The 25,225-nt window shown below is 33.0% G+C and overlaps 2 protein-coding genes across 2 annotated transcripts; one reads left to right on the plus strand and one right to left on the minus strand.

Moving 5' to 3' along the window:
* Positions 1-1,333: 1,333 nt before the first annotated feature.
* LOC125071383 lies at positions 1,334-6,883 on the minus strand. The gene is made up of 6 exons (XM_047681602.1): positions 6,468-6,883; positions 6,034-6,144; positions 4,311-4,482; positions 3,809-4,090; positions 2,800-2,956; positions 1,334-2,253 (listed from the first exon to the last, which is right to left on the minus strand). Exons 1-6 carry the CDS (start codon positions 6,573-6,575, stop codon positions 1,776-1,778), a joined length of 1,308 nt encoding a protein of 435 aa, XP_047537558.1. The 5' UTR covers positions 6,576-6,883; the 3' UTR covers positions 1,334-1,775.
* A 955-nt stretch (positions 6,884-7,838) lies between these two features.
* LOC125071371 (actin-interacting protein 1) lies at positions 7,839-25,049 on the plus strand. Its single transcript, XM_047681589.1, has 13 exons — positions 7,839-7,992; positions 8,111-8,323; positions 17,841-17,988; positions 18,499-18,679; positions 18,966-19,085; positions 19,779-19,943; positions 20,172-20,373; positions 20,651-20,776; positions 21,215-21,321; positions 21,720-21,822; positions 22,220-22,392; positions 22,831-22,981; positions 23,182-25,049. Exons 1-13 carry the CDS (start codon positions 7,977-7,979, stop codon positions 23,286-23,288), a joined length of 1,812 nt encoding a protein of 603 aa, XP_047537545.1. The 5' UTR covers positions 7,839-7,976; the 3' UTR covers positions 23,289-25,049.
* Positions 25,050-25,225: the final 176 nt, after the last annotated feature.

The raw sequence follows: 25,225 nt of genomic DNA on the forward strand, positions 1-25,225 counted from the left end.
TATAGCTTTACTAATAAACATTATGTATCGGTTGAGTTCGACGTATCGCTTCTTTCTTTCTCACATTAATAATTTTTCATTTGAAAGAAGACAAATCATTTAACTATACAACCGCTATGTAATATTTATTAGTAATTAACGTTGCTTTGATCACACATGTAAATTTCATTGAAATGGCTATACTATTGCCGTATTCATACAGATAACATCTGTCCTAATATAATAATACTTACATTTGTAAGCTGTTACACGTTTTAGCGTTATTTCTTATATCAAAATAGTTTTTATATCTCCAATAGCGACTTTAACTATACTAATGATATAAGACTACTTATCATACGTTGCTATAAGACTTAACGTCTTTACATAAGGGCAGTATATTTTTTATAGCTTTAGTTATAAACCATATGCTATTAATACATTTATGTGTAGATACATTATAATCGATAGATAGGTTATAGAAATGACGTTTACCTTATGATGCACCGTTTATTTCTCATTTATTAATTTAATGATATTATAAAGATGTAGGATTGAATTTTGAGGCACAGTGTAAAATACCCGCACAGTTTATAGCTACCATTAGATTGAAAATTGAAAAAATCATCTCTTTGTCTGTACGTCATGGTACGTGAATCACACTTGAAATTTTATTCTTAATTCTCGTCTTCGGAAAAGAAAATAAGACAAAAAATTTAAAGAAATACTCGGTCCGTCATATTGTAAACGGGATACGACCGACGACGACGACCGAACACGAACAAAACATTCGACACTAATACATTTATTTACATCTAACGTTTCTATAACTGGGCGTTTAAAGCTCTGGCATAGTTAATGTTCGTTCCTCGACGATAGTCTCACATCGAAACCACAACCTTATTACGTTATTTAAATACGTATTCATTATGTTAAGTAACTACATATTTTATCGTTGTGTTAATTTGTAAACGGAATCCGGTACTTTCATTTCGCTTGTTTCTGTTTTAAATAATTTGTAAATATCATATAATCTTCAGATCTATTTGTATTTTAAAATTATCATATTTTATTGCTAAATTGTAAGGAAAACGAGGGCTTATTAATTTAATATTTCCTGTAAAAAAATATAACAAATATGTAGTTTTTTTTTTTTAATTTGTATTTAAAGGTTGTGAAATCGATTGTAATTTGTTTCTATCTAAAACTACAATTCTAAATACATTGTATAAAATGTATTAAGAGGTTAACGATTATACAAGTCTTTTAATAAATATCGATGCAGGCAAAGCCTAGATATAATAATTTTAAACTAGCATTTTTAATAAACAAGTATGTCTCGGTTATTTGTCACAATATTATGCGTTTTCGCGGCAATTCGGCAACCATTTTTTTAATGTTTTTTTTTCTTCTATCTACGATACTTTTTTTTCGTTATCTGTTTTATATATTTTTTGTACTAGTTTTGTATGTTTGTAATTTTTGTAACAAACTAAAGCTCAGATAATTTAATTATAACTATTTTTTGAAGATGCCGAATCGTCGCTTTTATAATCGAATATTCGAATATATTTTAGTATGTACTTTCAACATTATCTGTATAGAGGCTATTTAACTTTTTACCATGAACATTTAAAATACTGCTAAGAACAGTCAGAAAATTATTTTGTACTGTGGAATAGGACAAACAAACATGGACTTTTGAATCTGAACTGTAACATAAATGCAAATGTTTCGAATATGTCAAATTAAAAAAAATAATTGAAATGATATATTCTCGAAGACTAGAAGAATAATCAAAGAACAACCTGCGACATTTGCGAAGCGAGACGATACCTCTTTCTATCAAATTCAACGTTACTATCTAAACCTCTCTTCACAGCCATACTCGTAGACGGTTGGACCGGATCGAAGCTAGCTTCGATTAACCTACTGGACCTACAGAAGCTGTAATCCGCTGGGTTATTGACCCTTTGACAAGTCATATCAACCGCCGTAGGTAGCCTATAGTACTCTTGGTTCGGAACGTGAGATACTTCTGTGTCGTCCAAATCTAATACGGTGTAAGCATTATCTGACCTGACTGGACGTTGGCGGTATGATGTGTCAACGTTCAGGCAGCTTCTGGAAGAGGTGCTGCATGTGCTGGACGCTGGGGAGATCTGATACCTCGGTGATGCACAGGGAGTTAGGTTGGGTGATGTTCGAGCGCTGCTATAGCCCTGGTCCACCTCAGAGTCGACTGTTTCACGCGACTTTAGAATTTGCATCATTCTGTAAGAGAAAACGAATTTTATTACGATTTTTCATTATTTGGTGATTGAAGTTTTATATCTCTATCGGTCAGATTTTCGCTTCGTTTTTATAACCACAAAAGGAAAGGACGTCAACCTTACGGGATATCGACTCTCCAAGACTTTTCGGCCTTTGTTCATCATTAGATTTACATAGAATAAGATATTTTATTTTTTTAATACGAATCAATTTTCGAATCGTTATATTGCTTTCCATTTAAACAATTAAAATCTGAAAACACTTCAAATAGGAATATAATTTATTTGAATGAATTACTTTTGATTGAGTTATTCGTCGACTGAAATATAAATTGCAAGTTGATCTCGAGTAGGGATGGTACAGGAGCATCCCTACACTAAAATGTTGTTCAGTCATAGTAATTTCGCACGATTTTATCAAAAGTCTAATCAGACCGAATGAACAGTCTAATTGTTATAGCATTTAAAAAAATACATATATATATATATATTTTGAATATATACGAGTTTCTCACTCGTACTGCAAGAGCAACGCGAGTACACTGACCGCTGCAGCAGGCGCGCGACGGGCGCCACGGCGGCGGGCTTGCGGCCGGCGCGCGCCGCCAGCCACGCCGGCCACGCCGCCAGCCCCAGCGCCGCGCGCGCGCACGCCACGCACGCGCAGCCCACGTCCGCGCTCTCCACCACCTTCAGCCGCACGTCTGCGCACAAACACGACACATTTTAATATAACGACCATATCTACGGACCAAAAATATTTGGCGACCGTTTGCGTAGCCGACGATATATACTTGACGTCATTGTGTTTCTAGTACATTTTAGGCGGTTATTAGGAATGCACTAAAACCAGTAATATTTTTAACTTTTAGTTAAATTCAACAGATTGTAGATATGATAGACACTATGTTGCTATTCTACGTGCCTTTTTCGAAGAATGTTTCTCTATTTTCCCTGTATGTGTGAACGATATTTTAGAAACTATGCGATCAATATTTATGAATCCTCTATAAGGTAATCAGTATGCCTCTGAAATGGGTGGACAGACTTATAGATATAAAAATGGTTTATACTATTTTATTCTACAAATGATTGTTTCAACCTAATCATTGGTTATTCAAATAATGTAATTTGATAATAAAATTATATAATATTGAAAATAGACTGTTATTAATATTTCTTAATAGGCAAGTATTGTAACGACCGATTAAGCGATAACGTTTGCATGATGTTTTGCGCATACATACATACGCGTTTGCCTACGCAAACTTTTGTGTACGAACCTTAAACATTTATGATTGAAAATATATTGTTATTTTTATTTTAACTTTCTACTTGTTAAAAATTTTACTTCCATGGTTCTATAATTATAAATCTTCACCAAATGTACATAGAAGTTAATACATTATGCTTGATCTATATGTATATATGCGTATACATAATTTTATCATGTATGTGTAATGTGTACATATGATAAAATTAAAAAATTGAACTAATATAAATAATATACATAAAGATTCATATCTGTATTATAATTATTATAAAAATAAACTCACCAGACAAAGTTAAATCTAAATAAGCTTCTAACAACTTGGCTCCATCTCGTTTGAACCGTCTAACAAACTTTGGATGCCTTGTGGTCAAATCGCAGTCAGCTACCACATACTGTGCCAGTAGAGCTGCGAAAGTCACTGGCGTCGGTGCAAGCAGCCTCCATCGCACATGCTGCCCTACCATCCATTCTAACTGTCTAAAAGTCTTGCCACACAGCTGCACACCAGATATTTTTGATAATGTTTTTAATGTAGGTGCTCTGCTGAATTTCTCCTCGCTTTTTGCTGTAATCAATAAAATTTTAACTTTTACTTTCTGAGCAAATAGGAAAAAGAGGAAAGAGTTCCCCTTTGATATATTAAGGAGACTACATTTTTTTAAACAATAAGAGAAATAAAATAAAGTAAAACAGTTTTTGACTTTTTTAATCCACTGGAATCTATGTTTCTTGGGAACTCATATGCATACGTAACTACAACAATGAAGTTGAACTACGTGACTTACCTGCTAGACTCAAGCAGGCGAGTGCAACATGTGTCAGTCTATCTGCACGTAGCCTGTGTGCGTCCATAAACAGATCTAACTGGGCGACCGCCGAGTGTAGAGTGGCTAGTGTCAGACCCAGTTTCTTTGTGACGTCGCGGAGTTGTTGAACTAAGGCACCTCGGAACTCTAGCTGTCAGAAGAAATTGTCTTTGAGTTAATACATTCGAAATTTAAAGTATTATATTTTTTTTTATTCCCTTTGTGCATGCCCAAGGTGGGTATTGGGTCCTCAGCCATCAATTATTTATTGCTTTCATCATAGACATTTTTATAGTTTGATTATCACACTATAAAAAAGTCTATGTGAGGCAGTGTAATAGTGATCACAAGAGAATAATGTATTATTAACTATAAGATTCGACCATCCACCCCTATATATCTAATATTCTTTATTTATAATCAATATTATATATATGTATTAATTGCATAATGATAAAAAGCTTTTCATCAACATTTGAAATGAAATGCAATCATGATGCAACAATCATGATAATGATGAAATTGTTTAAAAATGATACAATAACAATATAAATTGTGTAAGTTTATAGAAAAAAAATAATATATGTTTAAATACAATTTAATGATATACACATATATGTAACTGGATGATTATAAATTTAGTATAGTAGTTAATTATGTATCTTATGCAAAATATTGCATTTTTAGGACAAAGAAGTTGATGAGTAAGACGCAAACTTTAATTTATCATAATATACAATTTTAACAATTTATAGACGAAACTATTAACACTGGATCTGTAAGTCCATGTCAAAATCAATTATCATAACACTAACAATAACAGTGAACGAGAAAATTATGTTAATTTTTTTTAAACAACAAACTAAATATATTTTCTAAAACTGCCAGTTTTAATTTAAAAAAATTGTATACATATTGTAGTTATCAATTTAAAAGGTTAATTAACAGCAAAACAGACCTGTATAGGTGGCCTTGCAGTGTCAGCTTAGAATTAGCCACTGAATGTAAACGTTTGAGACTTAAAACTATGTCTACACAGTCCTCTCTATAATGATATTTACACTAACCCTGTTACATAACGTAATAAATACATTTCATATAATCGGTCTTATTTCATAACAACATTTTTCTCTTTCAAATCTCAATGAATTTTAATAGAATATTTCTACACAACATTGTCCAATTGAACAAACAACTGGGCATAAAAAACATTGCAAATTGAGTCTTATTTATTCTTCAAAAGAATTATGTGTGTATTTGTTTAATGTAAACATGTTGTTATTTAAAGCATCAATTCTTGACATTACAGATAATAATTTATATCTCGATTATAAACACTGACATGACAGATCTAATAACAACATTTTCGGAATTCTCTGACTACTGTACCATGAAATATTATAATTGTGTGTTATTAAAATAATTTATACTTAAAGAAAAGTTATAAATAAATGAAATATAATCAGAGAGTAAAATGTGAATGTACTAGTAGATCTGATAATCAATCCCAAAAGGAAATCTGTGCAGAATTAGAGAAATTATAATGCATTAATCTATATTCTCTGGTTTGGTAGTCCAGCAATTAGCTTTGACCATATAAAGATCACACTCAGGAGCAGACACATCACTGCCAAAGGCTACAGGCTACATTGCAGATTTTTTTGACAGAAAATTCAATTACTATAGTAATGTAATATCATACCTGTGGTGATTGAAGGTGTATAGTAGGTTTCTCTGCATCCTGTTCCAGCAGGTTCTTCCAAATTTCCTCACGATATTCACAATGATATTCATCATCTGGATCAGTTAAGGCCTAGAACAAATAAAATCATATGAATAAATTAAATATTTGGTACTTTCAGCTTTTGTACTATTCATAAAATGTTATGATGCAAAAATATATTTGTTTGTATGTGTTTTAATTAAATTGAGACGTACGAAGGAGGTCTATTAAGTTTTTTTTTATTATCTCATGCAATTTTCAAGGTTAAGAGAACACAATCGTTATTTTTTGTATGCATCCCATGTTTCCTATTCTATGTCATAAAAAACTCTAACAGAACAATTACATTAATTTTGGAAATATTATTTAAGTTGTGTCTATATAATAATTTCTATAAACAAAAATGCACTTACAATGGTCTCAAACTTTGGCTCTATAACATCTTGTTTTAATGTATTGTCACCAGGAACGGTGCTTCTCACGCTGGACAGATTTAGTTTAGACATATTTAAAGTCTCCATTTCAATCTTCTAATGCCGTCGAGAACAAAAACACAATTAATATGACGAAAGATTCGTAACACGTAGACCAAATGTGACAGTCACCACGTGGAAACAAACGTCAATTAAACTCGCTTTAAAATATCACAGCTTGATCAAAAACACCCTTTATCGTTACTTTAAATCCCTTAACATTTGTTCCATACATGTATGCTACAAAAATGCAAGGCACATATTGTAACGAATGAGTGAAATTTTCATGAACATTCATGATGCAATGCTCCCCCAGTCCGAACTCCGAGACATCATTGAAAAGTCGACGCTTGACAGTTGACTGACGCTACATGAAAAAGAAAAGTTCAATGCATCCACAGAATGCGAGAATTTTACAGTGAAGTTGACAATGACAAGTGACAACGTCATTATATTTCTTTTGACGAATGTTTCTTGTTTCGTTCCTTTTGCAAAGCTTAAGATAAAAAGTTTTATTTATAAAGTTTTATGCGTATTTTTTTTACTTTTATACCTTATTACATGGCTTCTTTGATAGATTAAAAACTTAATCGTACAGAAACACCATATTATGAATATTTAGAATACTACGAAAGCTGGATATTTGCGCATACAATTCGAGAATGTGGATGTAAAAGCATCTATTTTAAATTATTAAATAGAATTGAGGAATAGCTTAAAAAAATTATAAAGTATATCGTATGGCAATATTACTATTATTATGTATCGCCAAATATGGGCATTTCTTGAAATAAGACAAGGCTACCAACTTCGTTTTATAAGTTGACATTAGTGTTGTTTAATAAAGATGAATTGAAAAATCGATTATTTTAATTAAAATATTTTATTCAGCTTAAATATTAAAATAATGAATATGCCGTTTTAGTTTTATACAATGTGTAAAAAATAACATTTTTTCTATGCATCATTTAAGGTAAATAGAGAGCTTTTAAATAAGGATCTTTTATTTTTATAATGATAATGAATTTAAAAATTAATTAACATTTACATATGAATTATTATGTTTATAAAAAATGATCCAATTCAAATAAAAACTAATAACTTTAATATTAGGATCACATGAAATGTTTTAAAAATATTAATTAAAAATTAAAATATTTTTTAAGATTTAAAAAACCTAGGAATAAGAACATTATAAAATTATCTAAAAATGTAAATTTAATGTAATTAATCGATCTGATTCGATTATTATTTATATATAAATTTTCAAAGTGAAATCTACCTCGGTACGTCACTATTGCTATACGTCACGTCATTTTTGGGAGGCTATGGAAAGTACCTACCTAATAGCGGCTGATTTTGTTTTTCTATTTTAACTAAAAAGTACTGAACAAAACTTATTTATTGTATTTAAATATTAAGGAATAGTGTAATAGATATAAAAATAATATGTCGTATTCTAACAGTAAGTATATTTTTCTGTATTATGGTGAATCATGGAGCGGTGGACCGAGACTGTTTTCTGTTAAAATTTTAGATCCGTTTTCCATGTTTGTGAAGTATATGAGTGCTTCTTTCCGCAGAGTATACCTTCGCGGCGTTGCCTAGAACGCAGCGGGGAACACCTCTAGTGTTGGGAGGTGATCCAAAAGGCAAAAATTTCCTGTACACGAACGGAAATTCTGTTATAATAAGAGATATTGAAAATCCTGCAATTTCGGATGTATATACGGAACATTCCTGTCAAGTGAATGTTGCCAAGTACTCGCCTAGCGGATTTTATATTGCTTCTGGAGGTAAGACAGTCATTTATATATCAAATTTATATTACTAGAAGTTATATTCATTGCTCAATTACACAAGAGTGAAACCTTATATATTAAATGAAAGTACTGAGCTAAAATGGTACAAAAACCTGTGAATAATATTTATGAATTAATCTATTTTTTTGTCATCAATTAAAATTAGATTTAATAATAACAATAATAATATTTCCATTCAGTCAATTACTATCTATATACATTACCTATTTCATAGAGTTTGTAGAGGATTAGTATTTTCCTAATATGCTTTATTGCTCATGCTTTCTGCCCACTGTATTAGACTGAATTTCATCTAGACCTCACTCAATAAACAGTCTCTCTATAGAAAAAATACCAGACTTGTCCCTGGGACTAGTGAATTAATACATAAAAAATCCACCCGCTTTTAAAACAAGATCCCTAAATTATTTGAGTGTTATTGTGACAAAAAGTATCAATAAAAAATTTAATAACTGGCTGGTAATAATATATATATATATTTTTTTTTTAATTTATCATCACCATATCTGTAATCAAAGGTGTGTTACCTGTGATTCATACTGTGTACTACTTTATCAGATGCCTTATATGTATATATTTTACATTAAAGTGCCTAGATTAGTAGAGAGTAAGTTCATTTAAATCAAATACCATATTTGTTCAAGTGATGTGCTTAAATTTAAATTGTATAAACCAGAATGTTTTTGAATATTTTTTTTTATTAATTTTATTTTTTCATAATCATCTTATTGTGAAGTGATGTTTTTATGTTGTTTTTAAATAACATCTAATAAGATTCCAACTACTTATATTTTTTTTTTTTTAGGTTTACGTACTTACCTTATTAACTTACATTACTCAAATAGAATAAAATGTTCCAACATTCCAATTTTAATTATATATCTTTATAGTGACTAGGGAATATACAAAGTTTTTTTTATTTTTTATTTATACATAATTTTTCCTGTGTGTGTTTTCACAATAATTATACTATGAACATGATTTATATTCTTAATTTAAATAAATAAAGTAATATATTTATTTCCATAAAATAAATTTTTACTATCTGCTTAAAATATATTTATGCTTATCATAATAATTATTGTTTGAATCAAATAACAATAAACATAAATATAAGTTTATTGATAATATGTGATAACAACACAGATATCATGGATTAATAAAAAAAAATATCCCTGATATGTTATTGGTCTGTTGAGTCACAAAGGTGCATATTAAATTTAATGGTGTGAGTTATACTCAAGCTTACAAGATATTTTAGTGTGCGTGCGTTGATAAATGTAAAAGAAAGATAACTATATAATTGAAATTATATTTGTTGTTTAATGGGTGCTGATAATTTATTGTAGAGTCACGCCTTCATAAGTCAGATCGATATCTATCGTTAACTGATTTGAAATATTAAGTTTTTGTCAGTGATACCATAAAGTAATGAAAATATTCAAGTACAAAAAATATATGTGTATATTAATTAATATTAGTTTCTAGGGATTGCCTGCTTGTGAACAAGCGGGGTTAGTTGTTACGTACATCCATTGAAATCCTATTAGCCATTCTTGGGTGATTGAGTAACCAACGTATATGCTATCCTGTATCCTATATCTTTTGCTTTATTAGTAGTAATATGTAAAGAGAAAATGTTTTAAGCATACTGCATGCATGGAGTTGTGTGAGATGGGCCATTGTTAAAGTTTATATAGAGAAGTACAGGAGACAGCTATAATTTGTACATAATATGCTTTTAAAAATACATTATATTAAATTTCGTAAATCATTTATAGCGTATGTTACTGATAATTACAACTACATGTCATGTTAAACTAAAAATTATTAGTACTTTTTTTTTGATAGTTTATATTTTATTTTTTAATTGTTATAGTGACAAGGTATAGTCCAGTTGAGCCTCATTTTTTTTTAAATTTCGAATCGATGTATTTCATATAAAATTTTCGATTTCTTATAAAAAACTGTTGAATTTCGACCAAAGAGCGATCACTAATATTATAAAATGAACTGAAACAAGTATGGAGTTTTCGTTTATTTTAATTCAATTATATCAATACCTAGAAACGCTTTTGTTAATTGTCTTCTGTATGTATCTGATGAATTGATAGATTTTAATTATGGTACCAATTTTTAATGGATACTTAGCTGATTACCTTGAAGATATTACAGAGCAGATATTTGATGTTTGCAGTTTGCCTAAACATAGGTGCACTCTTTTATGTAAATGCAAGTTTCTTCTCAATTTCCCAGTCCACGTGTGACGTAAATTTCAGATTTATTACACTTCCTCTATGGTAACTGTCAGGCGCAACACCAATGTTATTAATGGCAGTGCTAATATCTTATATTCTTTACTTGTTGATGGTGGTAGGCACCACCCAATCATCCGATATTCTATATTTATCTGCCAATTAGCAGTACTCATTATTGTTGTGTTACGGTTTGAATGACGAGTGAGCCGGTGTAACTTCATGTAGAAGGGATATAATATCTTAGTTCCCAAGGTTTGGTGGCGCATTGGCGATGTAAGGAATGATTAATATTTCTTACAGCGCCATTGTCTATGGGTGCTTGTCCGCCAACCTCTATCATAAAATAAAAAATAAAAAAATATTCTTAAAATTATAAGGACGGCCAGTTTAAATATATAACTGCTATGATAATTCAACTAGCTTGAATTATATGTACTTAACCTAACTTCCCGCTCCGATACTTATGTCATAATTTGTTACTGTAATCTGGTTGTGTCAACGTTCGAAGCAACCAGTAACAAGATACAGGAAGGCTAAAACTTCCTTGCGAAATGGGTCTTTGATTAACCACAAAATCTACTTCAGTATCATATTCGTGTCACGGAAATATTTGGCTGCTTTGCAGTACTCGTCAATGTTTAACCGCAGTATCAGTCTCTGATATCTTCTCGTAACCAAATATAAAAAAATTGGTACTACTAAAGAGCTGAGAAATTATGGAAACATCTATATTTAAAGGTCTGTTCACATTTCGACAAACTTATAAGTAGTATATTTTCCAGTTTAAAAATATTAAAACTGACACAAGATAATAAAATAAAACGTCAAATAAATAAAATACCAAATAGTAAAGCTAACTGATACAACTGAGCGCAGTCATGTTTGTAAGTTCAATCTCGTGGTTGATTTGATCTCATTATTATCGTTATTTACTTATAAATATATACTTCAAAGTTATTTAAATGTATTGGATTGTTAATCCAATTAGAACCACCGGTTCGGAATGTAGATTCTACCGAGAAGAACCGGCAAGAAACTCAGTAGTTACTCTTTTTCAATATCTACATAACACATCTAAAATCGATTTGCGAAAATTACTGATAATGTCGTTCACTTTTTAGTGACAGTTTGAAAATCGATTATTGGAGTAACGGGCAGTGCCCGCACTTGAATGGTTATTGTATGAAAGGTATTTAATAGTCGATCGTAAAATATTGAATCCCAACTTACGTTACAATGAAATCCCATTTTATGCCTGTATCCTTTAAATGCCTTCCGTCTTCCCTTAAGTTTTCCTGATATTTTAGGAAAACCGATTGGGATTTGGGAATTATGATATTGTTGCTATATATCGAAGTGAAGCCGAGATGCCCCAGTGGTTAGAACGCGTGCATCTTAACCGATGATTTCGGGTTCAAACCCAGGCAAGCACCACTGAATTTTCATGTGCTTAATTTGTGTTTATAATTCATCTCGTGCTCGGCGGTGAAGGAAAACATCGTGATGAGACCTGCATGTGTCTAATTTCAATGAAATTCTGCCACATGTGTATTCCACCGACCCGCATTGGAGCAGCGTGGTGGAATACGCTCCTAGCAGTGAGAAATTTACAGGCTGCTAATGTTACTATATATATTCGTACATAGTACTAGATTGTAATCGATTTTGAATCTTAATGTATCTATAAAGTGGTATATTACATGATCAGTTAAAATATCTAATTATACACAGGAACTATTAATGGAATGAATCCGTTTTAAATAAAGGATTATTTATATTTGTTTCCTTGCCGTTGGCTATATTGGCAGATAACCAAAACCTCGGTGTTATTTACTGTTTACATCTGTCTGTTTAAATATATATTTATGATGATTCAATAGCAATACCACAAACCCACACTCCAGCAGTTTTATTGATAATTTATTCAAAAATCCTACACAGTAAAAATATAAGTTACTTTCGTCCGTTCATTCGATCACTTGATAGGCTACCTAGACATCCGTGCTCTTCGATCGCCTTTAAAGTTCTACATATTATAAAACAATGTCCCCTCGTCGCCTTTGTCTATTTGTCGGTTTGAACTCGATTAAATAAAAAAATACTAAATCAAATGATAGTGGTTGTTGGACGATGTGAAAAAAATGGTGTGTCTGGAAGAATTCACTTCGTATGTAATTTATGAATATCGTACGCCATTTTGATACGTGTATCCTGTAAATTTTATAATAATTATAGTGAATGTCGCTTATCAGTGATGCAAATGGAATTTGTCATATGAGTGAATGTTATTATTTGAGGAAATAAATGAACTTAAACCTTAGATTCGAGTTTCATCGTATAGAATACCTTTACTGAGTCTTTCGGGATGTATTTATGTATGGGTGAGAAGAAAAGCCTGCTAGCTTGGGCACCCATGAATTTGGGGCCCTTTTGCTAGACATTTTTTGGTTTAATTTGGTAAATTGTTGGTTCTTTGGGGCCCTCTCAGGATGGGGGCCCTGGATACCCCATGTGCCCTATGGTAAAACGGTACTGATGTCGATATGAACATATTTAAAGAAAGGTTGCTATAAACACAAGCTACAAAGTTAAATATTCCAGGAAAAGAAGAGATAAATAGCAATAGCGATCTCTCGTTACGGTTTATGCGCATGTTTAATGTCGAATTAGGTATATGTTTTACGTTTTTGTTTGATTATATCTGAACCCAAAACAATTGTATAGAGGTATCAAAAGAGCTATTGTCCAGGAATACGAAACAATAGAACGAAATAAATAAAGGCAAACTTTATAGTCACTTATTATAACGGATAATTTGATGTGATTAAATTTAACTATATCAGTTCGAATCGATTATGTATAAATCGTTCGTGTTTGTTTAAAAAAAAACAAATTAATGTGAAGAATACTTAAAATCAGTGGAATAGTCTAGAAGCATGAAGCGTGTTTAAAGCACTCTCGACGCGTTCAAAATTGAAGTGTGCAAAGTATCCAGTGAGGGAATCTTAATTGTCGCCAAGCTTGTCCGCCAGCTCGTAAAACGTAGGGGTAGTCTGAACTATGCTCGAACCTGATTTTTTTGTACTAATTGCCGCCTGCGGCTTCGCTTGCGACATAGGGTGATAGTCAGGTGTTAGGCATAAAAAAGCATATGTCGTGGAGTTCAAGCTTGCTTCGTATCAAATTTCATCAAATTCGGTTCAGTGCTTTGGCTGTAGAAGAGCAACAGACGGAGTTACTTACGCGTTTATAAGGGGCCATTCATTTATTACGTAAGACGATTTAGGGGTGGAGGGGGCGACCATGTCTTATGTTTTCTTAAAAGGGGGTGGAAAGGAGCTTCCATAGTTCTTACGTAAGTTAAAAAATAATTAAAATTATTTGAAAAAACACGGCAAACCGCGCGATTGCTGAGGTTCGCTCAGACGTGTGCCTTTGAAATTACAAATAAACACATTTCAAAAAGTTAAAAATAAACAGTAAAATTAACCATTCGTATATTAATTTTCTCCTTTAGATCCTTACATAATAAATATTAAACAGGGAGGGAGAGGGTCGGCCAGTTCTTATTTTTTCTTATATTAGGGAGGGAGGATGCCAAAAACTAGCGAAAATAGTCTTACGTAATAAGCGAATGGTCCCTAATATCAGTATAAATATCCGATTGTCCGTGTCGTTGTGACATCACTTTATTCAAAATTGTTAGTTTATTTCAATGTTGCATTTTATTGCCAGACACCATTACGATCTAAAAGTTTTAGTGAACATAAAACTATGGATCTAGGGAAATGCTGAATAAGTGTCATGCAAGATGTAATCTTGTGATACGCTGACTTGGAAACGAGCCAACTGGAAGCGCTTTTATATAAAACTATGTTTAGAATCTAGTCGGACGAACTGTTCATACCTACACGATACGTATATGTATTTTTGAACTAGCTTCTAACTATATATACAGTGAATCTGAAAAAAAAAAGTTAATGGAGAATCTAAATAAATCATTAAATAAATAGAAAAACTAAATAAATCATAAAATAATTACAATCTCTTTGGTTTTCTGATATATATTTTTTTTTAATTGTTATAGTAATTTTCGAGGAGTAGGATACATAATTACGTTATTTTTTATGTTTTTTTTTTTTAAATGTAGTATTGTAAAATACTAGTCATCCGTCCCGGCTTCTCACGGGTACAATGAGTCTATATACAACTTTTACATCGATAAAAATTTTTTTTTTTTTTTTTTTTCGGCTACGAAAGTTGCATATATTGTCTCTAATATAATATGCACGATACACCTTCCTCTTAAACTCTTTGTTTATTGATAAAAACTGCATTAAAAGTCTTTTAAAAGATTTAAGCGTACAGACATCGGGAAGCGACTTTGTTTAATGCTGTGTAGAGATAAATACGTGTAAATATCTCGTGAATTTTTAAAGTATTGACTATGAAAGAAGAGGAATTCAATGTATATCAACCGCAAGGTTTGTCGGTTATGAAATGTAAAATGAGGCCATATTTCATACAAGAAATGGCGACCGACCACAGACACAAGACAACGAATCTATACTAATATTATAAATGCGAAAGTAACTCTGTCTGTCTGTCTATCTGCTACTTGCTCTTTCCAAACCACTGAACCGAAATTAATGCAACTTGTTTCGTACCGAGCTTGAACTCCAAGGAAGGACAAATACTACTGATGACGAAGTCGCGAGCGACAACTAGTCTAGTATTGAAAACTATAAAATGTGTAGTACTCTTTAATACAGAAATATAAAAAATGTTATCTATGTATTTTTTATATTAACATAACAATTTATAATGTATTAAAAATATCGTATTTCCTATCCCAGGACTACGTATTATACATATTCACGCACACGAATACACTCGCTCGTAGATATAAAACATATTAATAAGATTTGATAATATGCACTCTAGAATAGATCGCGTGGACTTTGCTTGTGTTGATAGAGATTGGTGTCAACTTGTGTGTTGTCAACGAGCGTTGGTGGACTTTGTTCTTGTCAACTGTTTAGTTCCATTCCAAAATTTAACGTCCAATTTATTCCAAAGTTTTCCTAAAATTTTCGGTGTATTCTTTATTCTTCTGAATAATTGCAAACTTAAAAATTGCTTTCTTATTCTATGGGAACGTTAATAATAAGTTATTAACGTTCCCATAGATTTCACATTATTAAGATAATGAGAGGACTAAAAGATTTGTTAACCTTTATCTATATAATAAAGTCCACCCACCGCGTCGGTACGCGATAAAACTACCAAAAGGATTTTAATACGGTTTTCGCTAATGGACGTTTCATTAGAAAGGTTTAGGTGATAATTCATTAAAATTTTGTGGCTGAAATATTCTGATGATTGTTGAATTTATCGGAAAATATTATACAGATTAAAAGATTTATATGCACTATTCCAACCATAACAGGAGAAAAGTTAAATAAACAACATTTGAGAACAAATTGACGCGATATCATTGGTCAAGAGCTTGATTAATCTATGATATTCACTATGGATTTGCGAAAAAATTAACTTTTGAACGTAGACGAAATTGCTATCGGTATTTTGGACGTAAAATTAATGTGGATATAAGTAGTTTAGTGTAATAGTTATGTATTATAAATAAATATATATTAATCATAAACTCCCGGTGTTGCATGGGCGGTGGTAGTCAATTACCATCAGGTGAGCCTCCTGCTCGTTTGCCACCTATCGCATAAAAAAAGGCAAGATTGTAGTATCAAATCCGCGCATAGATCACTAAGCTTTCTCTTGCTTTAGCTTTATAAAGAATACCATCGAGATGTAATGGACGTATCCGGAATATCTGACAGGTACAAATGTGTTCCAAATTTATTTCACACGCAGAACTCGCAAAAAAGTGGGGTGGTTTATTATATAGGAGCTGTTTCTGATACTTTAATAATTCTTTAATCTTGTCAAATTATAGGGAGTCGAATAACTTTTAAGCGAAAATTATGTTGAATATAATTATTACGCCATATTTATGGGAAAATTTACGTTTTATATAATTCAAGTGTAGATAACTCGTTTCGTGATACGTTTATTTATATGTATGTATATAAGGATGTTGACATCGCGTTGACTCATTTACCGTTTCAAATGGTAATGCACCGTATCTCTATAGCATTAAGGATCTCAATGGAAACACAGAAACAATAATGCAGATTATAATTTGTAAATGTTTCATTGTATGAAATAAATAAAAAAAAACAAAAAACTAAAAAACTTGTTTTAAAATGTTGCATTTGTGACTTCGGCTCGTTTGAATTTAACAAAAAAATATTGTTGTAGCCTTAGTTTACTCTTTATTATATCAGCTTTCTGCCCGTGAAAGTCCCGTCAAAATTGGTCCAGCTGTTCCAGAGAATAGCCGGAACAAAAAGACAGACATATAATTTTTTTTTTTTTATAAATGTACCGTGTATACATATATATATGCATTTAGTATTACCAGACTTGTTCTATTTAACTGCATATATTTGTGAACGTGTAGGTATAGTTTATATAACTTGACACAAAATATTATTGACATACATATGTGTGTATGTTATTTATTTAGCGAAGAAGAGTAACTACTGTCTTTGTCGTCGGTTCTTCTCAATATATTACGAATAAATTATTTTATAATAATTTAATCAAACCCTGTATAATGACGATACTAAAGCTATCATTAGAGTCGACTTGGTTGTTTTTTAAAATAAAAAAAGAAAATCAAAATCAATTTATTCAAGTAAACTTCAAGCGTTTTTGAATCGTCGATATTTAAATACTACCACCGTTTCGGAATGCAGCTTCCAGCGAGAAGAAACGAGAAGAAACTCACATAGTTGCTCTTTTCAAATAAACAAATTTACAATACTGTTTTTATACACTAATTACTGTCCTGTGTTGGAAGCCGAGCCTAAATCCAGGCGTTTTTTTTTTCTAAAAAAGTATTATTTTAACGAATAATAAGATTTATTTATTAATTTAGTCATAAAAAACTTTTAAATTTAGTAAATGGTAAATCGATTATATTTCCCGGTATGTATTAAAGATTGAATTTAGAAAATAAAAGCTCAAAATGCAAAGGTTGGTGATCTTATCAGAATGCAGGTATTTTTAAAATAAAATTAAACTCGTTTATGATACACGTAATCAAGATACAAATGTGAGCAGTTTTTTTGAAGGTGTAAATATTGTTATAGATGTGTCAGGCAAAGTTCGGATCTGGGACACTGTGAATAAGGAGCACATCCTGAAGAACGAGTTCCAACCAATCGGCGGGCCGATCAAGGATATCGCTTGGAGCGCTGACAGTCAACGTATGGTCGTCGTTGGAGAAGGGAGGGAGAGGTGAGCTCTTAACAATTTCTACACACATGCCAAAACGACGCATTTTTTTAGTTTTTAAACGATAAAAACAAAACAAGGAGTTTTTTAGTTTGACGTGTATTTTTTATGAGATAAAGATATCTTCTATATTTATAAAATAGCTTGTCCTGACTGATTGACTGAAGAAAATACGAAAACGTCTTCTTTCTCTTGCGTCCGCCATTCATTGTCTATCTCTTACACACTCTTCTTCATTACATACATTAAAACGAAGTCACTTACTGCTGTCTGTCTCTGAATGAATTTCGAAGATAATACAGATTTAAAACGCAGGGACAGTGGTTTATATCGTCTAATGACTGAAAAACTGTGAACGTTGTAAGACATTCTCTGGTATATTTAGTATCAGCAATGCACCCGTGCAAAGCCGGGGAGGATCGCTAATTTATCTATAAATAGCAAAACGATACGATCCAAACAGTTTTCAAGAAACTCCAAAGAAGATTATTAAATACAGTGTTCGTTTTTCAGATTCGGTCATGTGTTCATGGCGGAAACTGGTACATCCGTTGGAGAAATTAGCGGTCAATCGAAACCAATCAATTCAGTCGACTTTCGTCCAGCAAGACCGTTCCGCATCGTTACTGCTTCCGAGGACAACACCATCGCCGTCTTCGAGGGCCCACCGTTCAAATTCAAGTGCACGAAACAGGTAAAAATAAGATGTAGGGCTTGCTCCACTCATCAGATATTCAACCGCCAATTACCAATCCTTTGTATTGTTGTGTTCCGATTTGAAGGGTAAGTGAGCCAGTGTAACTAAAGTTACAAGGGATCCCAATTCGGACTGGAACTGTGATGAGGTTTTAACACCTCAGCTCGTTTCGGCAGTTCATGTTTTGTATACACGTACAATATCCCCTGTGCACTTGTCTGGTTTCCGAGTATGATTCTTGGCTGAAATCGGTTGAAATTTCATTTATCATAATATGTTTCAGGAGCACACCCGTTTCGCCCAAGCTGTACGCTACAGTCCGGACGGCAGTCTGTTCGCCTCGGCTGGTTTCGATGGCAAGATATTCCTCTTCGATGGAGCTACGTCAGAGCTTAAGGGAGAAGTGAGTTGATATAATAAATTTCGAGGATTTAAAACAATATAAATCATAATTCTTGTAAAAATGCGCGTGTGCGGGAGGCACGTGTTTCGTTCCGTGTGTCCCTTTCTGTATGCGGGCACAAGTCGTGAGCTCAGATGGGCATGAAACATGGAAGTTCGCGCATGTACACTTTCCTCCAAATGACAGTAGCCGAATGACAAATGAGATGCCAATAGATGGCAGGCATCGCTGGAGAACCAATTTCTATATTAAATATTAAATTAAACGTGTGTAATTAATTATACATTCAATAAATTTCTGTACAAATAAAGAATAATGTTATTATGTTTCTGTAAACTATTCGTCCGATTGTGATGTAACTTTTGCGCGTTTGTTGTGCGTAAGTCAGTGATGATTCTTGGTGCAAAACACAATCTTCTTTCAATATAAACGTTTTGTTTAGACCCTTATACGCGTGTAAAATATTGTACGGTTAGGTAATATTTTATAGATTAGCTGTCGTTTATTAGTTTCGCTCGCGTTGCAGTCGTTGGTAGTCAGGTGTTAGATATAAAAAGTAGCCTATGTCCTTCAGGGTTTGTTTTCAAGTTTGCTTCATACCGACCAAATCCAGTTTAGTGGTGTGTCTGTGAAAACTTAATAGAGAGAGTTTCGTATTTATAGTATTAATTTTGATAATTTAATTAATCACAGATCGGTTCTCCGGCACACAAAGGCGGCGTGTACGGTATCGCGTGGTCGCCGGACGGGAAGCAGCTGCTGTCTTGTTCCGGTGACAAGACCTGCGCGATCTGGGACATCGAGACCATGCAGAGAGCCGTCACTTTCAACATGGGAACCGCCGTCGAGAACCAGCAGGTAGATGTGTCTTTTGTAAATAGCATTCTTGGGGAGAAAAGATTATATCGTATTTTGTAAATAAAACTGAAATAAATCCAACTTGTTTATTTTTTTTTGTATTTGTAGAATATTTTATTTAAAATTTAATAAATGCTCCTTTATAACAACATTTTCAAATATAAATATATCTAAGGATAATGTTTATTATAATATTTTTTAAATTTAGAATTTAATTTTTGTCGCCAGGTATCTTGTCTCTGGCAGGGCAAGCACCTCCTCTCCGTGTCGCTCTCCGGAGACATCAACTACTTAGACGTCGAGAACCCGGACACGCCGCTCCGCGTGCTGACCGGTCACAACAAGCCCATAACTTGCCTCGAGCTGCAAGACAAAGGTCTGTTCACTGCGAGCCACGACGGCTCGGTTACGCTCTGGAACGTCGAGACCGGTAAGTATATTATGCCCACTTTATTTTGGTAACTTAAGAAATTTGAATGAATATGAAATTGAGATAATGTTAAAATATAAAAGTCGGGAAGCAACAGTTCGAAGGTAGACATTTTTATTGAATTCGTAATAGAACTTGCAAATGGACTACGTATGAAATAATTCCAATACGGCAAAAACGTATCATCTGCTTTCGAGCGTAAGTTCTCAGTTCCCAGGCTCAGTCGGTGGTATAAACGGTTGTCTAATGGAAGTACACTTTGGTGGCGTGTGCGCAGGCGCGGGGCGGCACGTGCGCGGGCGCGGGCACGGCAACCAGCTCTACGGCATGCGCGCGGCGCGCGGCGCGCTGCTCACGTGCGGCATCGACGACACGCTGCGCCGCGCCGCCGCGCCGCCCGACGGTACGCCGCCCGCTCCCATGCTCCGCCACACCTGGCCTATCCTATCCGGCGGCAGCTCGCTTGGCTCGACATCGTTTTTTTTTTCTTTTTATATTTACAAAAGAACCCTCGACTTTTATGTCAAATTTTACTCAAAGCTGGCCAGTCTTTTGAATGAGTAATATCGATATAATCGACTTTTGAGGTTGGGCTTTACAAAACGATATTAAAAAAATGCTCAGATTAACGGTTGGATGTCATGAAAAAATTAAACAAATTAAGTTTTTAATTAGCTTAGAAAAAACTAATTAATTAATTTGTAATTTATTTTGAATGCGTTTCTGGCCAGTTCTCAAAAGAATCCGCATTCTAAACATTTGGTTCATATTGGAACGTGTTTTTACTATTCAAAAGTACTTTTAAAGTATATGAATAAGCATATTTTAATTTGTATTTCAGATGATGTCCCGACATACACAGATGACGCCATCCCGCTCGGCTCTCAGCCCCGAGGGCTGGACCACCTCGCTGATGAAGACTTAACCATAGTCGCTACTGTTAAAGAGGTATGCATACGCTATCAATAAAGCTAAAGTCACTATTAGTATCTAATATAATTATTGTATTAAATTATTATTGAGTTGTTATATATCTTCAAACAGAATAAGAAGAAATTGTTTTCCAAGTCTGTCTGTTTTGTTGTTCTTCTATTCTTGATGTAATTACTGTTAGTAATTACACATTTTTTCGCAGTCAAGTTTTAGTATAAATAAATTAAATTTATATGATATTTCTAAAGTTTACATTACTCTGCCTCATCTATTATATAAATGGAACTTATTATTTTTTTGTCTTTTCTCTATAACTTTATTAACTATTTAAAAATGTAGCTGATTCAAAGGGTCTTTTGACAAAGTCGATAAGCCATTTATAATGTTTCATTAAAGTAACATATTATCTCTAGCTGACGGTCATAGTGGGTGGTGCGAAGAAGTTTAGTCTCCCCATCGACTACGAGCCGAGCTGCGTCACCATCGACCCGAAAAACAAGCACGTCGCTGTTGGTGGTCAGTAGTAAAATCACAATTTAAAGTACATTTACATTAGTCCTTGTTGTTAAAATGAAGTGGGACATTGTCATATATTACCTAAATATATCAATCTATACTAATATTAGAAATGGGAATTGAACTGTCTGTCTGCTGTTCTTTCACGACTAAATTCATGAACTGTATCTGATGACAAATTTTGTATAAAGTAAGTTCGAACGGAAAGAAAGGAAGGTTATTTTTATAGCGAAGCCACGGGCCATAACTGAACCATTACGAAGCTGTATATAACGCATTAGTCTAGAAAATAGATAAGCAAAGCTTATATTTACATACCTATAACAGTTCTCATTAATCTGGTTTAAAATATCATGATAATTATAATTATTTAAATATGAACATATTTTCAATTTAGGTGGAGACAGCAAGGTCCACATATACACTCTCCAAGGCACAACCCTCTCGCCTCTGACGGAGTTAATTCACCTCGGACCGGTCACGGACGCTCGCTACAGTCCGGACTCGAGCCACTTAGTGGCCTGTGACGCTAATAGGAAGCTGATATTGTATACGACCGATGAGTACAAGGTTAGTTGAACTATTTATTTAATTTGAAAGTAGGACGAAGATGTTACTGCCAACAGGGCCGGACCGTAAGTTTAGAGGGCTCTGGGCTAACACTACTTAGGGGCCCACCTAAGACGTATCTGAACGTAGACTTGGAACCATACGACTTTTTTAATTTAATACAGTTGTGGATTCTTTCGCATTATCGTCTCTTTTTGACTTTGACGTGACTTAGCTGGGGCCCCCCTTGAATCCACGGGGCCCTGGGCTGAAGCCCATAAAGCCATATGGTAGATCCGGCCCTGACTGCCAAGTCTCTTAGTCAGATCTTATTTTCTCTCTCTCCATCTCTGTCTCCTTCTATCGTATAGTATTTTTCATAATATTATTACAACGGAATTCGGATTAAGTTATTTGTTATATGGTAAAAGATGAATAATCAATTCCCGTCGGTTGCAGCTGGCGCACAACAGGGAGTGGGGCTTCCACAGCGCGCGCGTGAACTGCGTGTCGTGGAGCCCCGACGGCGCGCGCGTGGCGTCGGGCTCGCTCGACACCAGCGTCATCGTGTGGAGCCGCCTCGCGCCCAACAAGCACACGCACATCAAGAGTACGTACACACACACACACGCACACGCACTGCGGATGTCGCATTTGCTAAGATTTACGTGAACAATATCAACATTCATCGCGAAATACTTCATGTGTAATATATTATACAACACATTTAAAAATATAATTTATAAATGTATTTGTATCATAGAATTTGGATTGTTATTAAATAATAATATAAATGTACGTTTCTTCCAGATGCACACCCGCAAAGCCAGATCACGGGTCTGACGTGGCTGGACGACAACACGCTGGCCACGGTCGGCCAGGACGCCAACACGCGTATCTGGGACGTCCCCGCATAAACGCTTCTAACTTCGGATTCATTTTTACTATACAATGTATTATTGGTAAATGTCAGCTGGAATTACACGGAAGGCATCATAGATCGGATAAATTGTGTTACGATATTATATAATATTTATTTAGACTATATGATATGTTCGTCTTGGCGTTGCTCTGTTAAATAATCGTTTCGTAATTTTTTTATGTACCTCAAATAAAACTTCAAATGTTTGCATTTATATTTAAAATTCAACAAAATTCTAAATGATTTTGGGTCATGCTGTATAAATAGTTCTTAAAAATAAATACGCATATAAAAATCAGCATTTATTTCAGAGCAGAGCATTATAGAGCAATGAAGGAGCGTGTAAGACATACGTATATTGTATAGTAAATACATCCTAAAAACTAACTCGTGATTAAATAGTCTATACTATATACTAACCTATTTATTTACGAAACTAATTAGCTGGTTTGTGACTAAAGTTACTAATCAGGTTTGAATAAATGCATTTTTTTTTTTATATTTATTTTTTGAATGCTCAGAGATTAAACGATCTCATAACTAGATACCGTTTCATTAGATATTGTACATTTTTTAAATTTGCAATGGAATCAGTCTTGAATTTATGTTTGCTTCAACGTATATTACTGGATTTATATTCTAATAAGTTTCATACAAAGTTAGTTAATCATTTGTATGGTTAGCGATGCGAGATTGGATGTCGGATTACCTTGCAAGGACGCTTTGCTACACGGAAGCGCATCACAGGCTGTGATTGGTGTTACAAATTGTTTATACTCCAAGTCAAATAATTCATGTTTTAATTCTTTGAATTTTATTTGAATTTTGTACAATTTGTAATGAAATGGAAAATGAGTTCTGATCGTCATATTATGAAGTTGAATTATTTTGTATTACTACAAGTAAGATTCGATATACCAGTGAGACGTTTGTTTTAAAATAGGGCGGGTTGTGTTGTAATGTCGATATTAATCTACGAATTTATGTTTTGATTTGGTTACCAAGTATATTAAACGATCGTTGGATTAAGGGGTAATCTTTCTTAAAAATGGGTATACAAAACATAATTTTCTTAAATATTACTTACAAACTTTAAATTATTTATTTACAGAAACGACTGTCCTAATTTTTTTTTAAAAGAAAACATGATATGACGTTCAGGACTTGATTTTTTTTTAACTAAAAAGTATTCATTGGTTTATCGTTTAATTACTTATTTATAATCACATAGAACATATTTATTCATGCAAAATACTACTTTGATTGTTAAACTTATTAAAACTGACTTGAACTAAAAAAATATTTTGTCTTTTAATACATTTTACGTCTTTCAAATATAAGGCTTACATTATAATTTATATTCAAAAATTTTGGCCTTGCCTCTATTTTGTTTTCTATTATAAGTATGCCTATGTGAATGACAGAATTGCTTTGTATTGATGAAAAAATGTATAACAATATAATTTGTTTTGCTGACGCTATGTATAAATTAAAAAATGACATGTCCGCTGTTTACGTTGTTTAAATTTGACTGTATTTAATTAAACGATAAATCATTATCAAATAAAAGATTCTTAGATAGTGTAAAATGCATTTACGCTTGTCCTTTTATAAGTTTTTACTTAGTAAGAACGAAATCTAAACATTTCGAGCAGTATTTTTATACTACCTAATTTTCTGATAGATTTTCTCGTTTTTTACGTGGTTTCTACTAAAACTAAGCATATAAGTGATAAATAAATTGTGTACACTTGTATTTGCAGTTTTATTTGGTTCCAGTCGTATAAAGTGTTACTTATTGCGTATAATAAACGTATTAATTTCGAAATTACTATACTAATAAACTTTACAAAGTGCGTGGTTAATATCATAATTAAAAAAATAAACAAAATGGATTCATTGATTTTTAAAAACTCATTATTACACAATCTG

The sequence above is a fragment of the Vanessa atalanta genome, chromosome 19, assembly GCF_905147765.1.
Source record: "Vanessa atalanta chromosome 19, ilVanAtal1.2, whole genome shotgun sequence".
NCBI lineage: Eukaryota > Metazoa > Arthropoda > Insecta > Lepidoptera > Nymphalidae > Vanessa > Vanessa atalanta.

Bases quoted from the DNA above. Each gene is read 5' to 3' on its own strand.
- LOC125071383 (XM_047681602.1), bottom strand. From the start codon at position 6,575: ATGGAGACTTTAAATATGTCTAAACTAAATCTGTCCAGCGTGAGAAGC. The intron at 6,145-6,467 runs GTAAGTGCATTT...TATTTGTTCTAG, and splicing joins AGCCAAAGTTTGAGACCATT to GCCTTAACTGATCCAGATGA. The intron at 2,957-3,808 runs GTGAGTTTATTT...GTTTGTGCGCAG, and splicing joins TTTAGATTTAACTTTGTCTG to ACGTGCGGCTGAAGGTGGTG.
- LOC125071371 (XM_047681589.1), top strand. The intron at 17,989-18,498 runs GTGAGCTCTTAA...TTCGTTTTTCAG, and splicing joins GTTGGAGAAGGGAGGGAGAG to ATTCGGTCATGTGTTCATGG. The intron at 18,680-18,965 runs GTAAAAATAAGA...AATATGTTTCAG, and splicing joins AATTCAAGTGCACGAAACAG to GAGCACACCCGTTTCGCCCA.